Source organism: Girardinichthys multiradiatus, chromosome 15 (genome assembly GCF_021462225.1).
Source record: "Girardinichthys multiradiatus isolate DD_20200921_A chromosome 15, DD_fGirMul_XY1, whole genome shotgun sequence".
Lineage (NCBI taxonomy): Eukaryota > Metazoa > Chordata > Actinopteri > Cyprinodontiformes > Goodeidae > Girardinichthys > Girardinichthys multiradiatus.
This window is the reverse complement of record NC_061808.1, coordinates 21708385-21731643: the sequence shown is the minus strand read 5'-3', so window position 1 is coordinate 21731643 and position 23259 is coordinate 21708385. Positions and strand designations below refer to the sequence as shown.

Below are 23259 nucleotides of genomic sequence, written 5' to 3'. Positions count from 1 at the left end.
AGTTTAGTGGGGAAAAAATAATTCATTTTAAAGGCTTTTATGGAAAAATACTGTACATCGAGTTTATGCAGACAGTCAATTTGTCTTTTACAAGAATTTTGCAATTTATCCTGGCATCCTGAATTAGCTTCTGGTCAAAATCCTAACAGATGGCGACCCATTCTTCCTTTCTCAGTCTTTTTGAATTTGTAACAAGTTTTTGTCCAGCTGCTTTTTGAGGATTTAACACTGGTTATGGATGGGATTAAGATCAGGATTATTAAATGTTTTGGACCCTGAGCCATTCAGTTATCACTTTACACTCACAACATGTTGCTCATACCTCCTGGAGAATGGTCGTCTGCTCTTGATTTTCTCTCTTGGAGAGGTTTTGAGTTCATTCTTGCCCTTCTTAACACCATGATTCACAAGTCTGTGCCTTACTGTGCACCTGCTGCCATTCCTGATCTAGCTCTGCTCGTTTGGCCACCCTCATCTCTTCCATTTAGGAAAACGTTTCTAGCATCAGCTGAACTTTCTGAGTGCCCTCAAGCTGTTTTCTCAGCAACTGAACCTCTCACCTTGAAGTTCTTGATGATTTGATAATTAATTAATTAGGGCCTGATCTTAATATTAGCAATATCCTTCCTTGTGAAACCTTTTTGATGTAAAGTGAGGATGATAGTATGTGTTTCCTTGGAGGTAATGACTGAAAAATGAGGAAGGATTTCAGGCACTACATCCTTTTAAAACAATCATTCTGTTCTTCTGATTTCCATCGGAATGACATATTGATATCAGCTGTTCTATCCTTGTTATCACTTTTTTGTGGAGGAATTATGAAATCACTGAAACTATGAAGCACGTAATTTTGTTTATTAACTTATTAATAATTTGATCTGATCACTGGTCATGACAGCTTCCAAATGGCCACCATAAAAACTTAACTATTTTAAAAAGAAAGATTTCTGTCAGTCTGAAGTTTTTGCTCATTGCACATTTTGCTCATTTTTGTTCAACTGAATAGTCCCATGAAAAAGTATTTGCCCTCTTACGGGTTTCTTTGGTTTTGCTTTTGTCACCTTTGAATGTTTCAGATCATCAAACAGACTTTAATATCAGCCAAAAATAACATAAGTCAAAAACAAAAAAGTATTTTTGAAAGCTGAAAGCAGCTGTACATTACACTACTACCATGTTATTTTTCTGAAATGCTGTGTTAGTTTTACACTAAATGTAATGGAACGCACATCTTCCAAAAAGTTTGACTTTCAGTGAAGAGAATATATTTTTAAAGAATCAGAATCAACTTTAATTGCCAAGTTTGTGAGCACAAACAAGGAACTTGACTTTGCGTATTTTATAATGGGTTTTTTTATGGCAAGTGTGAGACTGGTCTTTCTTTTCATTTTGGTTAGCAGTAGTTATCTCCTTGGAAATCTCCTATGGATACCATTTTTTTCTCTTTCTTACATCATAGACACTGACCTTAACTGAAGCAAGTGATGCCTGCTGTGATTTTGATGTTATTCCAGGTTCTTCTGTGGCTTCCTGGATGAGTCCACAATTTGTCTTGGAATGATTTTAGTAGGCTGGCCTCTCCTGGCAAGGTTCACCTGTGTTTTGGTTTTTGTTTTCCATTTGTGGATTATTACTCTCACTGTGGTTTGCTGGACTCCCAATCCCTTAGAAATGGCTTTATAAGCCTCTCCAGACTGATAGATGACAATAACTCTATTTCTAATCTTTAGATCAATTTATGATTTGTTGGTTTCTGAGATTTGTTTTAACCTAGTTCAAGTTCTCCTGACATGACGACACACAACTAGGCAACAACATGTTGTCAGACAGGTTCTGTTTAAAACATGTCTTGTTCCTACAGGTCTGGCAGCAAAAAATGTGGTTAATCAGCTTATCATGATATACATTACATTTCCATGTAGGGCTAGGTTGATTTGGATAGTTTTTTTTTTTTTTTTTGTTAGTAAAATGAAATCATTCCAAAACTGCATTTTGTATTTACTCAGGTTATCTTTGTCATTAAACTTTGTTTGATGATCTGTAACATAGAGGTGTGACAGTAAAGCATAAACAGCAAAAATCTCTAAGGGGATGAAATCACGTTTACAATTCAGTTTAATTTTTACAAAAATGACCTTAAGCTTGTATGTCAGAGAAGAGGAATTTAAAAAGTCCCTTCAGTAATTGTAATCTTACACTGCAATCTAAATATGGTTTGTACCTCTAAAAAGAAACTACAGGTCCTTCTCAAAATATTAGCATATTGTGATAAAGTTCATTATTTTCCATAATGTCATGATGAAAATTTTACATTCATATATTTTAGATTCATTGCACACTAACTGAAATATTTCAGGTCTTTTATTGTCTTAATACAGATGATTTTGGCATACACCTCATGAAAACCCAAAATTCCTATCTCACAAAATTAGCATATCATTAAAAGGGTCTCTAAACGAGCTATGAACCTAATCATCTGAATCAATGAGTTAACTCTAAACACCAGCAAAAGATTCCTGAGGCCTTTAAAACTCCCAGCCTGGTTCATCACTCAAAACCCCAATCATGGGTAAGACTGCCGACCTGACTGCTGTCCAGAAGGCCACTATTGACACCCTCAAGCAAGAGGGTAAGACACAGAAAGAAATTTCTGAACAAATAGGCTGTTCCCAGAGTGCTGTATCAAGGCACCTCAGTGGGAAGTCTGTGGGAAGGAAAAAGTGTGACAGAAAACGCTGCACAACGAGAAGAGGTGACCGGACCCTGAGGAAGATTGTGGAGAAGGGCCGATTCCAGACCTTGGGGGACCTGCGGAAGCAGTGGACTGAGTCTGGAGTAGAAACATCCAGAGCCACCGTGCACAGGCGTGTGCAGGAAATGGGCTACAGGTGCCGCATTCCCCAGACCTGGGCTACAGAGAAGCAGCACTGGACTGTTGCTCAGTGGTCCAAAGTACTTTTTTCAGATGAAAGAAAATTCTGCATGTCATTCGGAAATCAAGGTGCCAGAGTCTGGAGGAAGACTGGGGAGAAGGAAATGCCAAAATGCCAGAAGTCCAGTGTCAAGTACCCACAGTCAGTAATGGTCTGGGGTGCCATGTCAGCTGCTGGTGTTGGTCCACTGTGTTTTATCAAGGGCAGGGTCAATGCAGCTAGCTATCAGGAGATTTTGGAGCACTTCATGCTTCCATCTGCTGAAAAGCTTTATGGAGATGAAGATTTCATTTTTCAGCACGACCTGGCACCTGCTCACAGTGCCAAAACCACTGGTAAATGGTTTACTGACCATGGTATCACTGTGCTCAATTGGCCTGCCAACTCTCCTGACCTGAACCCCATAGAGAATCTGTGGGATATTGTGAAGAGAACGTTGAGAGACTCAAGACCCAACACTCTGGATGAGCTAAAGGCCGCTATCGAAGCATCCTGGGCCTCCATAAGACCTCAGCAGTGCCACAGGCTGATTGCCTCCATGCCACGCTGCATTGAAGCAGTCATTTCTGCAAAAGGATTCCCGACCAAGTATTGAGTGCATAACTGTACATGATTATTTGAAGGATGACGTTGTTTGTATTAAAAACACTTTTCTTTTATTGGTCGGATGAAATATGCTAATTTTGTGAGATAGGAATTTTGGGTTTTCATGAGCTGTATGCAAAAATCATCCGTATTAAGACAATAAAAGACCTGAAATATTTCAGTTAGTGTGCAATGAATCTAAAATATATGAATGTTAAATTTTCATCATTACATTATAGAAAATAATTAACTTTATCACAATATGCTAATTTTTTGAGAAGGACCTGTATTCTTCTTTTTCTTTGCTTGTCTGTTAGAATGAACAGCATTTTATCTTACTCTTCAGCTGGTTCAGGAGCAGCAGCAGCAGCACCGTCCCCAGGAGGCGGCTGCAGTGTGGGAACGGCGTTTGAAGATTTGGCTGGAGTCGATGTTGGAGACACATTGTTTGTTGGAGACCCCTGAAGTATAGAAAAAAAAACTTTCAATTGGTGCATCAGACAGAAAGAGCAAACCAAAACATATGAAGTATTAATTTAAAAGGATTCCTCACCTTCGTTGGAGACCTGAAAGTGGGAGAGATAGAGCAGTTGTGAGTAGTTTGTTTGAGCTAAGTTCTACTTGAAACAAACAGAAAGATAGATGGCAATATTTTTTCCAGGAAACCTAACAGATACCCGAAACAGATTACATTAAATGTGATCCTATGAAGAGTTAATTTCCAGAGTGAAAAGCTGCGCCTTGGATGCAAAAATTTTATTTTTTTCCCCTTTTAGTCAAATTCACTTTGGAAAGAAATCCTCTTCACACATTGATTCACATTTCATATGACAGTACAGGTGGATAACAACTTATCAACATGTGTGCTCCTCAAAGATCACACATGTATTCACAGCACCAGGGCACACATCTTCACATGTGAATTTAGTTGTGGGCATCAACTTCTTAAAGCTAAAGACTGATTTAAAAAGCCATCTAACAACAGATAATTTTCTAGAGAGCTTCTCACAAAAACCCTTTTACATCAGAAAAAAACAAAAAAAAACTTGAGAACACATCTTTTTTCTATACATTACTGATATTGTTTTTGTGTTAATCTAATGTTTGGGGTTTCTTGACTTAAGAAGTTGAAAACAAGCTTAAGTTGCTTATAGGGTATTGTACAGCAACATAATCCACACGTGAAGAATGTAAAGATGTACCTTTAGGTGGATTGGGAACAGTAAGTATATAGTATATAGTAAATACATGGATAGTCTACAAGCATTTATTAAGCATCTGACAAAACAATAATATGTGCTCACCCTTCACTGGTGTTTCCAAATCAACACAAATAAGAATAAAAAAGGCAGAAGTTAAAGGAAATAAAAGAAATACTGGTTTCTACCAACAATTCACTTAGTTTCATACAGGCTTCAAATCATTCATGTCAATTTTTAGTTAAAGTCAAATTAAAGTGCAGCTAAATAAACCATTCAAAACCAGTCTTTAGGAGTAAGTATGAACCTCTGTATGACTGTTATTTCCAATATATGAATACTCCCCGCAGTTTCTCCCAGGTTTTTAGGTTGAAAAATATCTGGGGACTTGTGAGGCGTACCACACATTTACTGTGAAAACAATTAAGCTCTCAAAGGAGAGGTCTGAGTGTAACTCCCATACCAGCTATTCACTTTCAAGCAGCTGCCACAGGGTATAAACTAAAGCACGATTTCCTCAATAGTGTCTGACAGAACTTTTTATTACAACTACTACCTCAATAAGCACCCAGTTTTCCGACTACCACAATGTTGACAGGCAGAAAAACTACAGGAATTAGATTTTTCTAGTTTTTTTGTTTTACATCATAAAAACAACAAAACATCAATGTCCATCTGTACTACATGACTGATTGAAGAATGTGGTTTAATTAGGTGTTCCGTTTTTAAGTTTTACCTTGAATAAATTAGCAGAAGGTACTCTAGAGGTCAGAATTTGAAGCAGGAGAGTCTCAAACTCAATATGGCTGCCTTGCATTTTAAACTTAGCGACAGTCGCAGAAAAAGGTGGTTCATTTGTAGTTCTGGTGATTCCCAATACATTTTTCACTTACTATGCAACTACCTTCAGTGAACATGTTTTTCTTTTACTTAAATTGATAACCCTAGCCTTGACAATGAGTGCATCTAGCATATTGCTCTTGTTTCAATGCCATCCACTTCAGTTCATTCTGTATATTCTCCCAATTTTCTTCACAGCACTTCTCTTCTGAAAGGCTGAGATTAACCACAGATTAATTAGTTTAAACAGCACATGTTTTGGGTGTTGATAGTCATCAGCCCAATATTACTGTTAATTTGATTAGATTTAACCTGTAAAATAATACCAAAATGTTGTCTAAGTATCACTAAAGGAGGTTTTTGTGGCAAACGAGGGCGCCAGGACTTTGAGCCTGACACTAAATATCAGGGACACTAAAGGCAGCCCAAGTTCCTTGGCACTTTTACCATTTAGGAACCTTGGCATTGAATATCTTTACTATCACTTGACAGATGTTGCTAGTGGTTGCACTGTAGCTTTGCACAAGGCCATGATCTTAGCATGTATCAGCATTATCCAACATGTAACGTGTACCCTTTACGACATGTACAATAACTACACAGTCGCCTGGCCTCTCGGGAACCCTCAAGGTTAACACTATCAATTAAATAACATACCCTATCACTGGTCTGCATATAAACTGAATATAAATCAGACCCTTCCTTCTAGGCTCCTAAAGCTTAACTGTGTTTGTCAGTGAGTGTAGACCGCTCATGGTAGAAAAAAAAAAATTCGGAGGAGAATTTAAAGATATCAACCACAATAACTTTGGATTTTGAACTCTTTCATTCGTTCTGATCAAAACATTTCTTTATTAATGCCTTACCCTTTCTTTCCACCTTTTACATCCTCCAGACCATTCATGTGTGTTTCCAGAGACTCCAGGATACTGCTGGGAGCCTGACAAAAGAAATAAAAACTGAAGTTATTGATGAGTTCGGTTTTCAACATAGCTGCTGAAGAGCATCCTCGAGTATATAAAGCACAAAGAAAAAGGCAAAGTTTTGCAAGGTCTTACTGCCACACATGCAAGTTTGAACATGTTAACAAACATTTGTTAAATCAAGTCAAATAAGGATTGACATGCCGACACTTCATCCTGTAGTTAAACAGGCACTCAGTCAGGGCACCCTTTTGTTTCTGTGGTTACCGGGTCCTCAAGGGGTCTAAAGGGGCAGTCTTCATCATCTGAGTCGGCTAGATCCGCCACCACCCCTGGGTGGAGACACTGGATGAGGAGATAGTGAGGTGAGGCACAGGCTTCTGTATGTGTTTGTGTGTGGGTGTAAATCAGGACTGAGGGCGTTCATGTGCATAATGTTCTTGATCCTTATCCTTCCAAGGAGGAAAACAATAAAGTACACAAAAATGCATGGCTTAGTAAGTAAAGTAACTCACATAGTTGATGTCAGGAATGTCGTTTTTGTCCACTCCCACTGTCTGTTAAAGTAAAGACATAATAAGACACAAAAGCCCAAAGTAGTTTCAGTATGACAGTGATGCTGCAGAGGATAGTTTGAACTTACCTCAGCCAACTTCATGAATTCCCCAATTTTTGTCACCCTGGTCAGGAACCTCTTATAAATCTCCAACGCCTCTTTGCAATCACTTTTTTTCATCTTGAAGAATTTTTCTAGAAGCAAAGGCAAGCTTCACAAATTACTTTATAATTACTTTACCTAAACAATTTCTTCATTATTCATTGAATGCTGACCTAACAGGTTGATGATTCCGTCGTTATAGGATGCAAACAGCTTCACCAGATCTTTGAAGAGAAGCAGGAAGGCAGCATTGATGATGCCATTGTTTAGCTCCTTCGGATGAACCTGAAACAAGGCAGGTTCAGGTCAATACAATGAAAACTTTGTGGGATCTACAGCAGGTTTGCACATCAAAGTATAAATACACACATCAAACTCCAGGAGTGTGTCGATCTGAGTCTGCAGAACAGGCATGCCTTTCAGCAGCTTCTCAGTGGTCATGGTTCTCATCACTCCCTCAGCACTAAGAAGATACAATGAAGATTATTTCATAGAAAACAGAGCTGTGCTAAAAGAGTGGATCTCAAGCCTTTTATAAAAAGCATTCAGTGAATAATAAGCTTTCCAAGTACCACCGTACAGACAGAAAATGTAAACAACTTTTTTGTTTTCATAAAGATACAAATAAAAGTAATTACATTAATTATTGGTTCTTTAATTTACTGTATTTTCACTCAGAATTCTAAATGTTCAAGTTCCAAGCTGAATAAACACACATTCCTCAAAATCCAATATAACTGCCCCATGTTTAGCAAAAGCCTTTATATCTCACTACCTTTCTAATTAATAGAGCACTACCAACCTTGGTTAGAGAATATGTTCCTTAGTGTTTGAAAATATAAAATGAAATTAAATATATATAATTAGCATATACAGGTGTATTTTCAACTTGCAACTGAAATGTATTTTGAAGTTGCTCCCACATCTATGTCCTGACTTCAGAAACAAATAAACAACCAGCAGAACTTTTTCACAGTTCTGTTTTCTGCTTCTTTTTAAAGTTGCAGTTCTTGAAATATTCTCCACTGAACTGCTCTTTTGTGTTTGTGGTTTGTGTTTGATGGGGAAATACATTTTTGTTTGCCGTTTACATCTGTGGCATATTAGTTCTACATCACAGTTAATTAGCTCTGTGTTTACTAGGAGAACTAAGAGAAAATGTATTTTGAGAACCACTAAAATCCTCCCAAATACCAGCAGTGCTACTTGTATCATAGCTGAGAACCTTAGTGCTAGGAGCATAGTTGTACCACCGTTGTTTAAACTGAAATGATTACTTCAGAGATGAAACTACAGCACTAGAATCGGTTGTGGAGCTTGAGGTATTGTATAAACATACCCTTTCTTGACCCTGGTGAAGTCAAAAGCCATTTGGCGGTAGGCGAAGGCTTTCTCATTCAGGTACCGTGCATATCGCCTGATGAATGTAGACATGTCATAGCCTAAACACACATTCAAATCAAAAAGCACAGAGGTGGCAAGCTTTGTTATTTTTTCATTTTTATTTTTTAGACAACAAAAAACAACTATTTTAATACTTTATAAACATTTGTCATCATTATCTTCTCTGCAAGACACAAAGGGGTTCATTGTGCCAAATGAATATGTTTTAAATGGTCTCTTTGTGATTTAGGAAACATGAATGCTTTAGGTCAAATGGGATTTAGACCAAGGCTATAAATTGTTATTTCTTTCTTTTAAAAAAGCTAACTTGAAAACCATAAAGAAATGGTAGGCTTGAAAAACAACAGGACAATAATTTGCTCTCTCATTGATACCAAAGGCTTTAAAATGTGAGACATTTAATAGAGCATCCCTGTGTTTTTAGATGTCTTACGTTTTCTATTAGCAATAAATCACATTCTGGTCTAACTAGAGCTTAAGATATCTTAAAGTGGTAGATTCTGGAGATGCATGACTCGGAAAATGACAAGCATCTGAGAAGCTAACATGGCTTGTTGGTAACCTGCATGAATTGATCCCACGTGTCTTATTTGGGGACCCATTCAGGCATTTCAGATGATCAGTATGAGAACCCCTGGCTAACCTCAACTCCCAATCCTTGTTGTTTGTAGATTGTGATTTTATAACAGTCGCACCCCCAGTGAGATGTGTGTCCATGTTTTGCACAGCCAGTTTTCAGATATCATGGCATATTTCTGTGTGAATGGCTTGCAAAACAAACAAAATATTGTCTTTATTATTCAGTTAATTCAGAAAATCTGAGTTTAACCAAACAGTCTACATGGTTTCCGAACTGAAAGAGTGCTCCTCTTTGTCTGTGTCATGTGACCCATTCTGCTAGCTGTGCTCAGGCAGCTGTCTGTGTGGGTAAGAGCTGAAATACCAATCACTGGTTTTTACAACACTGAGTTTACTGTCATTAAATATGTTTACAAGTCAAATTAAATAGAAAGTAAACATTGCATTTGCCCTCCATTAAACTAATTCACATGAAAACATTGTCAGTGGGGGAAGACATTAGCTTATTGAGGTCCTGAAGACTGTAATAGTATGTGTGTCGACAGATCTTTGGAAGAAAATTACACAGCAATGCGCATTTTAGGCAATGCATTGTCAGAAAACCTGATTAACTACTTGTTGTGGTACAATATTAAGGACTGTTTTGCAGAAACTCCAATTGGAACAAAATCGCTGTGAATGTCTGAAGCATCTTGGGTTTGCAACTCAATATATTATTTCATTTATACTTCATTTTAAATTACTCAAAATTGTCAGCAAAAAGTCTTGGACATCCCAAATGAAAATAATCTCAGTTGCATGCTCCTATTTAAATGTTGGGGCTCGGCTTTATTTCGTATACCCCCTTCATGCTAATCTGAACAAAAACATAAAGACTGAAAAAATACTCAGAATATTTAAATTCATATTAATTTAGATTCATATTTTTTAGTTTTACAGTTCGCTAGCCTTACCATGAGAGCCAGTTTTGTCAATGAAATTACTGAGGTTGAACAAGGAGGTCCTGGAAGCCAAATACTGAATGAACCTCTGAAAAACACATCAAAAGCAAAATATATCTTGTTATAATCAAACATGGATGCAGTAACCTCTCAAATGCTCACACAAACTGTGGTTGAACATGATCTTTACTTTATAATGTCATTTATACAACTTACAAGCTTTATGAGGCAAAGGATCCCGCAATATTAAAACATCACAATATTTCTTGTCAACGTGAAATCTGTCTTGTAAACCTCTATCTAGTTGCTGTCAACATGTGACTTCACCTGTTCAAATACCTGTAAGTTATTATTAAGTCTCAGATGTGAAAGTTGATTCTTTAAGCCTGATATCTGGTTGCATCTATGTTTAAGTCTCTTATTTTGAAGTTCTCGAGTTGCTCTATTGTGTTGACAGAGTCAGCTGGGCCGCCCTAGCTCTTAGTCACATTAGTTTTAAAGAAGACTTATAAGATGACTTAATATTTGTTTATCTGGCAGCATTTTTGATGCCATCGTAGCAGAATGAGAGATTAGATACAAATGATTTGTAATCATATTGAGAATACTGCAAATGGTTAAGTATTAATCACTACCATCGCTAAAGTTGGCAAAGCTTCCTACTGGTGCTAATCTAAGGAGTACTGCCTGCTGTTCATTATCTGAACTTCTTGAACCACAATTTGAAACCTTATGCGAGTTAATTTTTCCCAAAATATTGCTCATTCTTGTGAACCCAATTTCATGTTTCATCTCATCTTATGAGCTGTATACAATGTTACAACCCTTTTATGAGATACACATTTTAGGACAGAATCATAAATGATCAGTTCTATAGTGGAAAAACCATCCTCAACATTCAGAACTTCACATCAAAATGAAGCCTACTAACCTCATTACCATGGACGCATATGTGATGAGTAGTGACGAGGGCCTTGAAGACGACCACCCAGCTGGCATTCGTGGATCGCTCAAACAGCGTGTCAGCCATCTGAGGGATGTTTACATTGGTGGTGTTGGTGGCTGACACCAGGTCTGCAACATAGTCACAAGGATAAAGATATATTTTTAAAGAATCTGTTAAAAAAAACTCACATTTTATACTTTCTAATTTCAGCTATGTGCATGTTATTTAAAAGTAGTGTATATATCCTAGGACAAATGTCTGCACAATTTGTTCTTTAATTAAAGTGCTTTAATTAAACTTTAATGAGTGTTCTTTACTGCAGAGCTGCTCTGGACACTCACAATTTTAGGCCAAAGAGATATCGTCGGCAAAATTCTCACACACATGCAGAAAGAAACACACTGACAGTGCAGAGAAATGAATAAATGCTTTGTCATGTCCTTTGCCTTCGGATGTAACATCAGACACTAAACCAAACAGAGAAGTATGCAAAAGTAACTACATTGGGTACAAACTGCTGAGGAGCAGTAGTGAGTGTGGGTGTGTAACTCTCAGATTGACAAGAATCCTGAAAATAAATAGGATCCTAGCTGTAGTAAGTAAATACCTCAAACTTTTATGCATATTAAGTTTGAAAAGATCTCAAGGCAAAAAATGCTACAACAAATATTTTTAGTTCTTCATTTAATTAACATTATGATAAACAAATAAAACATTTTTTTTATTTTATGATTAAATTAATTTGTCAATAATCTAATAAATAAAGAATTTTAAAGCATTTTAGCTTCTGTTTGTTATGTTTTAAAATTTATTGTATATGCAATTATGTCAGCATTAAACAGTTTCAACTTTCCTGTGCAACATTTGTCTCTAAAATAAATTCCTGATTTGCTCCAAGGGTATGGCATGAAACATTTACAGCATTTATTTAAAATAAGTCATAAAATGAAATACTTAAATGTTTCATCATTTCATTAAAAGAAAATGTAAATTTCTTAAATTTCAAAATAAATAAATATGTCAATCCAGTTTTATTTATCATTTTTACATTTCATATTTGGATTGTGCATTTCATAAAGTAGTATTGATCATTTTCTTATATGAATAGATAGATAGATAGATAGATAGATAGATAGATAGATAGATGGATGGATGGATGGATGGATGGATGGATGGATGGATGGATGGATGGATGGATGGATGGATGGATGGATAGATAGATAGATAGATAGATAGATAGATAGATAGATAGATAGATAGATAGATAGATAGATAGATAGATAGATAGATAGATAGATAGATAGATAGATAGATAGATAGATAGATAGATAGATAGATAGATAGATAGATAGATAGATAGATAGATAGATAGATAGATAGATAGATAGATAGATAGATAGATAGATAGATAGATAGATAGATAGATAGATAGATAGATAGATAGATAGATACATAGATAGATAGATACATAGATAGATAGATAGATAGATACATAGATAGATAGATAGATAGATAGATAGATAGATAGATAGATAGATAGATAGATAGATAGATAGATAGATAGATAGATAGATAGATAGATAGATAGATAGATAGATAGATAGATAGATAGATAGATAGATAGATAGATAGATAGATAGATAGATAGATAGATAGATAGATAGATAGATAGATAGATAGATAGATAGATAGACAGACAGACAGACAGACAGACAGACAGACAGACAGACAGACAGACAGACAGACAGACAGACAGACAGACAGACAGACAGACAGACAGACAGACAGACAGACAGACAGACAGACAGACAGACAGACAGACAGACAGACAGACAGACAGACAGACAGATAGATAGATAGATAGATAGATAGATAGATAGATAGATAGATAGATAGATAGATAGATAGATAGATAGATAGATAGATAGATAGATAGATAGATAGATAGATAGATAGATAGATAGATAGATAGATAGATAGATAGATAGATAGATAGATAGATAGATAGATCTGAAGTTTTAATTGTGTCTTCCTGTATCTTGTAAGTAGTTCAACTGCATGCTCTTCAAGTATTTGAGACCTAATGAGTAGAACAAGCTTCCTCTCATTCCATTAGTGGTGATAACCGCCAATATTTTCAGATTTGCTCTCTGTATGAGTATGCATAGTGGTACCTTTCCTTTTTAGAAATCAATACCAGTAACAGAACATTAAAATATTTAGCTTATTTAATATTTTATATGAATAAATAATACCTTTAATGCATGCTTCATGCCACATTTGTCAAGTGTTTCTGAATTATCCTGTAATATACATAATTCAGAAAAGGTGATTTGTCACATGTCAGAGTGCTGCTTTCTTTGTTTCTTTAATCCTCTTGTTTGTTTTTCTGTCTCTACTTCCATATGTCTGTCTGGCTGTTTTGTCTCTTTTAAGAAGCTGCATACCATATGTCATCTCAAACCTCACCAATAATGGGGCAAATTTATTAAAACATGAATTACTGAGTGTCACTCTTCATATGCATGTTGTTAGGAGTGTCAGTGGGCAGTAAATTATCAGTGTCTAATTGAGATGGAAATTGAGACCAACTATACCATCAATGGCCAATTTATTAGACGTGTGTTCAATCATGGATCAGTCAATCACATGTCAGCAACTCGATGCAATTACTCATCTAGACATGGAGAAGATGACTTGCTGAAGTTCAAACTGAGCAATAGAATCAGGGAGGGAAGGGGATTCAAGAGGCTTTAAATAGGGTATGGTTTTTGGTCCCAGACAGGCTTTTGTAAAAGCAAAATAAGTCAAAACGTGAAGCAGATCAGCCACAGCTGCAGAAGAGCAGTCTCCTGTCACTAAACTGCACTGCTGCCTTGGGACTGATCACAGTCAGCTTAATTTCATTGGAGGTTACAGGCAAAAACTGAAAACCTCTAAGACTGTTTTTAGGACTGCTAGAAAGAGTATGAAGCAGTCAAAGCAAATGTGACAGGCCTGCTTTGACTTCACAGATTGGAGTGTTTTTGAAGCTTCAGCCACTGACCTGAACATACTTGATGAAACTGTGACTTATTGCATCAGTTTTTGGACGTGTGTGCAGACCAAGACCTTTCACACCTACAACAACACTAAACCATGGTTCACTTCACCTTTGAATAAGCTCCGTCAGACCAAGAAAGAAACTTACAGCAAATGGGGCAGAGCCCTGTATAAGAAGGCAAGAAATAAACTGACTAAGCACTGCAACAGTTTCTACTGCAGGTTTAAAAAGAAGCTGTTCACACCTCCCACCAACTCGACCACATCTGACTCTGACACAAAAGTTCTCCATGCACCAAGCACCCTCCTCCCCTCAGACTTACTACCTGGAATTAGGATCTCTGAGGGAGATGACTCTTTTAGCATCAGAAAGCCCTGAAAAGCTCCAGGACCTGACAATGTCTCCCCCTCATGCCTAAGAGCCTGCACTGACCAACTGGCCCCCATCTTTATAACCCATTGAAGACTGTGAATATGACTGTGGACTTCCAGAGAACTGCTCCCCATACTCCTTTCATTCACCATCTTTAAAACACGGTGTCTGCAGTGGATCCCTTTTGGTTCCTAGGCACCTCCCTCTCTCAGGACCTGAGCTGGTCCTTACACATAGACACTATTCAGAAGAAGACGCAGGAGAGACTGTACTTCCTTTGGAAACTCAAGAAGTACAACCTTCCACAGGGGATGCTGGTCATTTTCTACACAGCCATTATTCAGTCAGTCCTGTGCACATCCATCCCTGTCTGGTTTGGCTCAACCACAAAACAGGACAGGTCCAAAATATAACGAGCAATTAGGGCTGCAAAAAGAATCATCAGGGCTGACCTGCCTTCCATTCAGGAAAAGGTCAGCTAAAATCTCTGCAGAACCCACACGTCCTGGACAAAAAATGCTTAGACTTTTACCTGCAGGTCGGTGCTAAAGAGCGTTATTTGGAAAAATCTGAATTCAGTGGAATTTGAATATTAGATCTGGCTTTATTTTGATATCCTAATCATTGACCTTGTGCTCTTTTTGGAACTAATTAGACTCCAAACCTTCTGAACATCTTGACCAGATGATAATGCTCTTAACGATGCCTGATGTTTTATGTGAGGATAAAGACTGCAGCAAAGTTAGATCTTTTTTAACTCCTTTCTTTTTGCAAGGCTTCTTTGCCACAGTTTTGTATGCTTTAGTATTTCCATTGTTACACATTTATTTGTTTACATCCATCATTCTTCCCTTATGTTTTATTTCTGTCCCTCCCTCTGCTCAAGTTTGTTTTGTTTTTTTTAATAAAACATATGTCCTGACATGGTCCACAATGGTGAAATGTTATTATCTAACGTCATGTTGCAGAAGTTTGGTATTTCTACAAGCACTGTGAATCCAGCACCACACAGCCATTTTATGTGATCCTCAGCTCCTCTTCCCTGTGCAGATGGATCTACATATATATCTGCTAACAGGTGTGAAACGTGTTGCCTGATGGGCAATATCACACACACTAATCCATGCTTGCTGCTGTGGTGTCACCTCCTAAAGCAAACACACACTGGCACACAAACAGCGTGTGTGTTTGTGTGTATATACATGCGTAATGAGGATTGGCAGTGCTAAATAAAGGCTCTTACGGTAATCCACAACCTACAGAAGGGTGCTAAGAATGAACTGAGGCCTCATGCTGGGAAAGTGTGTGTCTGTGTCTGAGACTAGCTGTGATAATTATGTTGTGTGTTACACAACAAATCACTCCAGTTGTACCCAGAAAATTCCAGAAAATACTGTTGACACTGAGCCGGTCCAACATATAAGCAAACTCTGCAGCTACTAGGTTCCCTACACCTATTAGGCGGCCGCCAAAACACCAGGACTGTCAAGGAAGTCAGGTTTACAAATGTAAATTCTTTAGATTTGATTAACAAATATTAACTTTGCAAAACACGTTTAATTCTTAATATTCAAGATGTTGCACATAATTTGTTTGTAAACATTTCTACATAAAAACTGCAGAAATAAGGATTAACTACTAAAAACTATGTGAACATAAGGAGAAATAATTTCTCTTAAATTATCTGGGTAATATTTTGAGCAAAAAGAAGCCAAAATCAAATGGCAATTTGTTGGATAATTTCACCTAAAACCCAGACATCATCAACTTCAAACTCTGGAAGCTTCAGACTTATTTTTGTAAGGACTGAAGAATATATATATGAAATTACTTTTAAACATGCACAAATTACCTAATACACTATTAATATACAGGGGTTGGACGATGAAACTGAAACATCTGGTTTTAGACCACAATAATTTATTAGTATGGTGTAGGGTCTCCTTTTGCGGCCAATGCAGTGTCAATTCGTCTTGGGAATGACATATACAAGTCCTGCACAGTGGTCAGAGGGATTTTAAGCCATTCTTCTTGCAGGATAGTGGCCAGGTCACTACGTGATACTGGTGGTGGAAAACGTTTCCTGACTCGCTCCTCCAAAACACCCCAAAGTGGCTCAATAATATTTAGATCTGGTGACTGTGCAGGCCATGGGAGATGTTCAACTTCACTTTCATGTTCATCAAACCAATCTTTCACCAGTCGTGCTGTGTGTATTGGTGCATTGTCATCCTGATACACGGCACCGCCTTCAGGATACAATATTTGAACCATTGGATGCACATGGTCATCAAGAATGGTTTGGTAGTCCTTGGCAGTGACGCGCCCATCTAGCACAAGTATTGGGCCAAGGGAATGCCATGATATGGCAGCCCAAACCATCACTGATCCACCCCCATGCTTCACTCTGGGCATGCAACAGTCTGGCTGGTACGCTTCTTTGGGGCTTCTCCACACCGTAACTCTCCCGGATGTGGGGAAAACAGTAAAGGTGGACTCATCAGAGAACAATACATGTTTCACATTGTCCACAGCCCAAGATTTGCGCTCCTTGCACCATTGAAACCAACGTTTGGCATTGGCATGAGTGACCAAAGGTTTGGCTATAGCAGCCCGGCCGTGTATATTGACCCTGTGGAGCTCCCAACGGACAGTTCTGGTGGAAACAGGAGAGTTGAGGTGCACCTTTAATTCTGCCGTGATTTGGGCATCCATGGTTTTATGTTGTTTGGATACATTCCAGGTCAGCACCCGAACATCCCTTTCAGACAGCTTCCTCTTGCGTCCACAGTTAATCCTGTTGGATGTGGTTCGTCCTTCTTGGTGGTATGCTGACATTACCCTGGATACCGTGGCTCTTGATACATCACAAAGACTTGCTGTGTTGGTCACAGATGCGCCAGCAAGACGTGCACCAACATTTTGTCCTCTTTTGAACTCTGGTATGTCACCCATAATGTTGTGTGCATTTCAATATTTTGAGCAAAACTGTGCTCTTACCCTGCTAATTGAACCTTCACTCTCTGCTCTTACTGGTGCAATGTGCAATCAATGAAGACTGGCTACCAGGCTGGTCCAATTTAGCCATGAAACCTCCCAAACTAAAATGACAGGTGTTTCAGTTTCATTGTCCAACCCCTGTATACATTATGTGAACTAAATTTGATCTAAGCAAAATCTGGTTCTAAAGTCGGGTAACACAATTTATTGTGTATCTAATGTTGTATGGCAGTTGTAGACTATAATACGGTTTATGTTTTATCTGTATAGTTTATAAACCTTTGAACATGGATAATATAAAGGGAATAATAATTCATAATAATAGTCATGATGATGATGAAGCCCCATAAACAGCTTTGGAGCGGCTCTACAGGTCCTTCTCAAAATATTAGCATATTGTGATAAAGTTCATTATTTTCCATAATGTCATGATGAAGGAAATGCCAAAATGCCAGAAGTCCAGTGTCAAGTACCCACAGTCAGTGATGGTCTGGGGTGCCGTGTCAGCTGCTGGTGTTGGTCCACTGTGTTTTATCAAGGGCAGGGTCAATGCAGCTAGCTATCAGGAGATTTTGGAGCACTTCATGCTTCCATCTGCTGAAAAGCTTTATGGAGATGAAGATTTCATTTTTCAGCACGACCTGGCACCTGCTCACAGTGCCAAAACCACTGGTAAATGGTTTATTGACCATGGTATCACTGTGCTCAATTGGCCTGCCAACTCTCCTGACCTGAACCCCATAGAGAATCTGTGGGATATTGTGAAGAGAACGTTGAGAGACTCAAGACCCAACACTCTGGATGAGCTAAAGGCCGCTATCGAAGCATCCTGGGCCTCCATAAGACCTCAGCAGTGCCACAGGCTGATTGCCTCCATGCCACGCCGCATTGAAGCAGTCATTTCTGCAAAAGGATTCCCGACCAAGTATTGAGTGCATAACTGTACATGATTATTTGAAGGTTGACGTTGTTTGTATTAAAAACACTTTTCTTTTATTGGTCGGATGAAATATGCTAATTTTGTGAGATAGGAATTTTGGGTTTTCATGAGCTGTATGCCAAAATCATCCATATTAAGACAATAAAAGACCTGAAATATTTCAGTTAGTGTGCAATGAATCTAAAATATATGAATGTTAAATTTTCTTGACATTATGGAAAATAATGAACTTTATCACAATATGCTAATATTTTGAGAAGGACCTGTATGTCCTGTTCTCAGGGATAGTTTTTTTTAAAGGCTATAGCTTTTAATATCTTACTCACAGTTAATATCTCATACTGTCTTGATTTATTATAAATCCATGTTAGTTGGTCCCAAAAGCTGAAGCTAGCAGCTATTCTGAGAGGGGACACGCTCAAAGCACCTCTACTGATTAATACCTCCTATTTAAAAATTCGCTTATGCACATTCTATTTCATGAACCTTTAAGTTACTGTTGTATTTGTGTGGATTATTTAGGATTAGGATTGTTTACACAGGAAGTAGACCCAAAGCCTCTCCTACCTCAATTTCCCGCGTAAATAATCATTGGTTTCTGTGTAAATACCAGCCACTGCAAACCTGGGACAATTAAAATAAAATACCATTCCCATAAAGTGCTCTAAGGACCATTCACTGCAGGTAAGATAACTGCTTAAACCCTTTTAATAGAATCTCCCTTTAAAAAAACTATTCATTTAAATTAGCATCTTCACACACAATACTGTCTTGAATTAAAAATGGACTCTTAACAGCTATAATGTAACTAGTTTGTGCAGTCAGCAAGGAAATGCACCTAAAATGTAGGTAGCCATATAAGAGCCACATTTTGTAATCAACCTGTTACTTAAGGATATTTAGGAGGTGTTATTAGTCACATTAAATTAAATTAAATCTGACTCCTAAAGACATGAAGCAACATAAAGCAAGCATTTTAAAAATTCCAAGGATGAGATTTTTACTGTTGTCACAGACAAGGCAAGGCAAGTTTATTTGTATAGCACATTTCAGTCGCAAGACAATTCAAAGTGCTGTACATGAAAACAAAAGGAAAGCAGGGAATATTTATTGATTTTTAGGTTTCTTCAACAGGTTTCTGCAATATTTATAATTAACTAAGTCATTTTTACTTTTTCTAAAGCATATCCAGCTGGTAGTAAACTTGTAAAACAGAAAATAAAAAATTGACCTGGTCTCATATGACAGCATTTTCAAACATTTTTCTACCAGAATTTTCTTTGTTTTTGGCTACAGCTAATCCCAGGAAAACACTTAGTTCTGGTCAGACTTTCAAAAAGCTAACTATCATGTAATATAATTACTTTACACTGATTTCCATTCAGAATTCAAACTGTTAGTAGTCCAACATTAGTCTCCCCCATTAAAGGCAGTGGGATGAAAATTTATGAATTTGGTAATATTTACTTATCAGTTTATACCATTAAGTATGCACCAATCCCTTGTTGTGACCAAAAAAATAAATATTGAAATTCAGTCCCATGTCAATTTGGGAAACCATCCCTTAATTCTGTTTCTGCACTGAAGTCATTGTTTAAAACACATCAAAGGTGCCCCGTCTTTGTTTCTCCCTCATTATTTTTTAGAACACAGATCTGAATGTCACTGTCCAATTTGAAACCCTCAGATTTCTTCACAAAACTGTTTTATTTTTCTAATTTTTTTCTCACACTATGACCAAATCGCTTGTTTCCTGTGCCAAAACTCAGACTGCTCAATAATATTAACCATTATTGCAGATTTTTGTGTGTGTCTGATCAAAGCACAATACCATCTGTGTGAGAGCTCTGCCTCTGTCATCATTATGGCACACCCTGAAAGTCTCAATCAGTTGCCATGGCAGCCACTGTCTATGGCTCCTAACGACCCTTCAGCATGCCCATTCCAAGGGTCGCTAAGCATACGTCAGAAAACAGTAACGCTAAGCCATCTGACTTTATGCTTTATATAGAATATAATGAATAACAGTCAGCTGAAGTGGGTTGAATCTGTGTCTTTACACCAGATCATCAGTTATTTCAATGCTCATTTTTGTTCCCATCGGACCATTTTTCTGTGTTTTGAGATGAGTGTGTCACCCCATCCCAAAACTGGATAAAGAGCACAGTGGCCTATATTCAAGTTGTCTGCTGAGTTGCACTAAAAATAGCCTTGAAATAAACTCAATGGTTGAAAATATATTTATATATATATATATATATATAAAATGTAACGTTTGTGTTTAGGATGGAGTTAAATCATACATAATATGCAAAAGATGAAGAAAGAAACAGATGTGTAACACAGACAGTTCAGTAAACTGTTAAAAAGTCCACTTTTCACTGGAGAACATACAGTGGTAGAACAATGAAAGAAGAAGCACTGGTCTCTGATGCCTTCTAGCTTCAGTCTCATCACCTTTGGCCCAGTAAATAATGCAAAGCAGTCATTGGCTCATTATTAAATTATTCAGTAGGGGAGCGGATCACAAGATATAAGGCCCCGGAATGAGACGACAGATCAGAAGCTGCCTGGTGTTGACAAGTTACTGATAGAAACAGAGGGAGACGTGAAGATAAACACCAGATCATCAGTGATCTGTATGCATTGCCACATCACTGCTTTGACTTGATTCATGATGGTGACTAATGATGACTTATCTAAAGGTGGTCCCTGATGTCAACTCTAGATGTGTCAATAAAACTGTTTGTGATTTTTCTTTTAATTTTCTGCCATGTTTCTAGGGCCAAAACTAACTGAGAAACTAACTTGTTTGGTACATTGTTTTTTACTGCATCTAACCAGCAAGGGCTGGTTACTGCAATCAAGGCGTACCAATGGGTTTAAAGTGCTGGTTTTAAACCCCTAAGATCTGAGTTTTCTCTGATGTATGGAGCATTGAGTCATGCAGCATTCGCCTGCCTCACATATGCGCTGCACACTGAAAGTCAGCTTAGTAAAAGAAGTCTACCACACTTTTCCCACACAAAGATACCTTCAGCTATTTGAAAGTAGGTTCTGACAGCCATAATGTGGAAACAAAAGGAGCACCACCCATAACTTTGATCAAGGTGACTATTTCAAAACTACAGCTGGCAGACTACAAGCGTAAAGCCTGTTGAGCAGTTGACTGCAAGCTTTGTCTAAACAGATAGCCTGATTATTGAACAAGCTAATATCAGCTTGTTATACATATTTAGCAAAATCCACGTTTGAAACATTCTACTTAATTTAGCAGGTGTTTTTTTCTCTGTTTCACATTCATGTATCAATCTTAAAACAACACAAAAATGTTACAAGGCAGTAGTTCTTAGACTTCATGAGAAATAACACCTTAGTTAATACTTATTTAATACTAGGTTTTCCAACATCCGCCACATTGACAAAGATTTTAGAACAATTTTACAATAGGATGTAGACTTTTTGAGTTTTTAAATGAGAAAGATGGAGGTTTCCCACCAACCATGACTTTAAAATCCAATATGACTGCCTTGCCAAGATAGCTACAGTAAAAAAATTATATATCTGCACTTCAGATTATTTTTACTTCATGAAGTCTTTCACTCACTCAGTGCTACAAAATTGTATTTAAAGAACAGAAACAGTGTTTCGAAGAAAAACACACATAGAAAACATTAATATTTTCTGGTATTGTTTAGCCTGGTCACTGCACATATCAATAAGGAAATCCCATTGTTTTTTGATCTTGAAACTGGGACACGGCTAAATTTGGTCGACTCTCATTCCTAGATCCGAGTTATGATTTCTGAGGTAAATGGAGCACAGCAAAAAGTTCTACCAACACATGTTCCTGGTTCACTCTGATCTCCTTCAGTTCGTACTGGGAGTCTGCTCTTCTGCAATGAGACGTTTCTAATAAAACATAGATCAATGTGCTTAAATGTGTCATCTGGCTTCTGGTGCATTTTGGCCCTACATTACAGTTGATTTGTTTGCATTTGCCACAATTACTAAAAGAAGCCCATAGATAACATCATTTAAGCCTAAAGATCGATATTTTATATTATTTTAGCAACAATAAGAATAATTGTTCCTTTTCTGTCTTAAACAAAAGCCATAGATCATGGTAAACATTTTTGTTTTAATTTTTTTCGTCCAGATATCATGATATTGCCTTCTCAAAGTATGTTAGCATGAAGGGCTTTGAATTATACCACAAAAAGTGAATTTCATTGGACCTGTCAGTCTATCTTAAAATATGACCTCCGTCCACCATAGTGGATCTTGGATGTCCATCATTTTCACTTGAGGCTGGCACAAAGGGTCACCAAAGGGGTCATCACCATGGCTACATCATTTTCTTATGGCACCACACCCAATTAGAATGAAGGAATCATCAAATAGCTGTTCATAATGGCGGTGGTGGCATGTGGTCTGGGACTGTATGTCTGCAAGGCTGCATAAAGCATGTTAGCGGAAAGGACTTCTATATGTGAAAAAATTAAGAGACAATGGAGAAAAAAGGACTGTACTTACATTCCAGGTGCTTCTTCTTGGGCGCCATGACTTCGTGAGTGGTGGCTTTGCAGACAGCCCGGGCCATATCCGATCCCGTTAGCTGGTACTGCGCAGCGGCAATGCGATCCGTGAGCGTCTGCCCCGACATTTTCCCTCTCCGCTCAATCAACCACCGCAGAAACTAATTTCTCCCCGAGGAACGATGGGAAGAAAAAATATGAACACCAACACCCAGTGTTTTTTTCCCTTCTGTTCACCGAGGTGGGATCCAGCGCTCTACAGGCCTTTGACCTTCTGTGGGCGGAAAAAAGGCAAATGAAATGAGATCAAACAGCAGATGACCTGTATCTTTGCGCTAAAAATCAGTAGGTCGGGTCG

General features: G+C 37.7%; 1 protein-coding gene across 23 annotated transcripts in view; it reads right to left on the bottom strand.

Annotated features, from left to right (window-relative positions):
• LOC124881879 (clathrin coat assembly protein AP180-like) overlaps positions 1-23259 on the bottom strand; it is a 40247-nt gene that overhangs the window by 16445 nt on the left and 543 nt on the right. For 22 of the 23 annotated variants that reach the window (XM_047387745.1, XM_047387748.1, XM_047387747.1 and 19 more), the window contains exons 2-13: positions 22900-23175; positions 10994-11136; positions 10075-10150; positions 8478-8580; positions 7508-7601; positions 7312-7423; positions 7124-7230; positions 6996-7037; positions 6424-6497; positions 4823-4828; positions 4072-4084; positions 3858-3979 (exon numbers count right to left, since the gene is read on the bottom strand). In XM_047387745.1, coding sequence (XP_047243701.1) covers positions 3858-3979; positions 4072-4084; positions 4823-4828; positions 6424-6497; positions 6996-7037; positions 7124-7230; positions 7312-7423; positions 7508-7601; positions 8478-8580; positions 10075-10150; positions 10994-11136; positions 22900-23029 — 1022 coding nt within the window. In that variant the 5' untranslated portion in view covers positions 23030-23175. The remainder of the gene's footprint in view (positions 1-3857; positions 3980-4071; positions 4085-4822; positions 4829-6423; positions 6498-6995; positions 7038-7123; positions 7231-7311; positions 7424-7507; positions 7602-8477; positions 8581-10074; positions 10151-10993; positions 11137-22899; positions 23176-23259) is intronic. The other variant, XM_047387746.1, reaches the window with a different exon arrangement.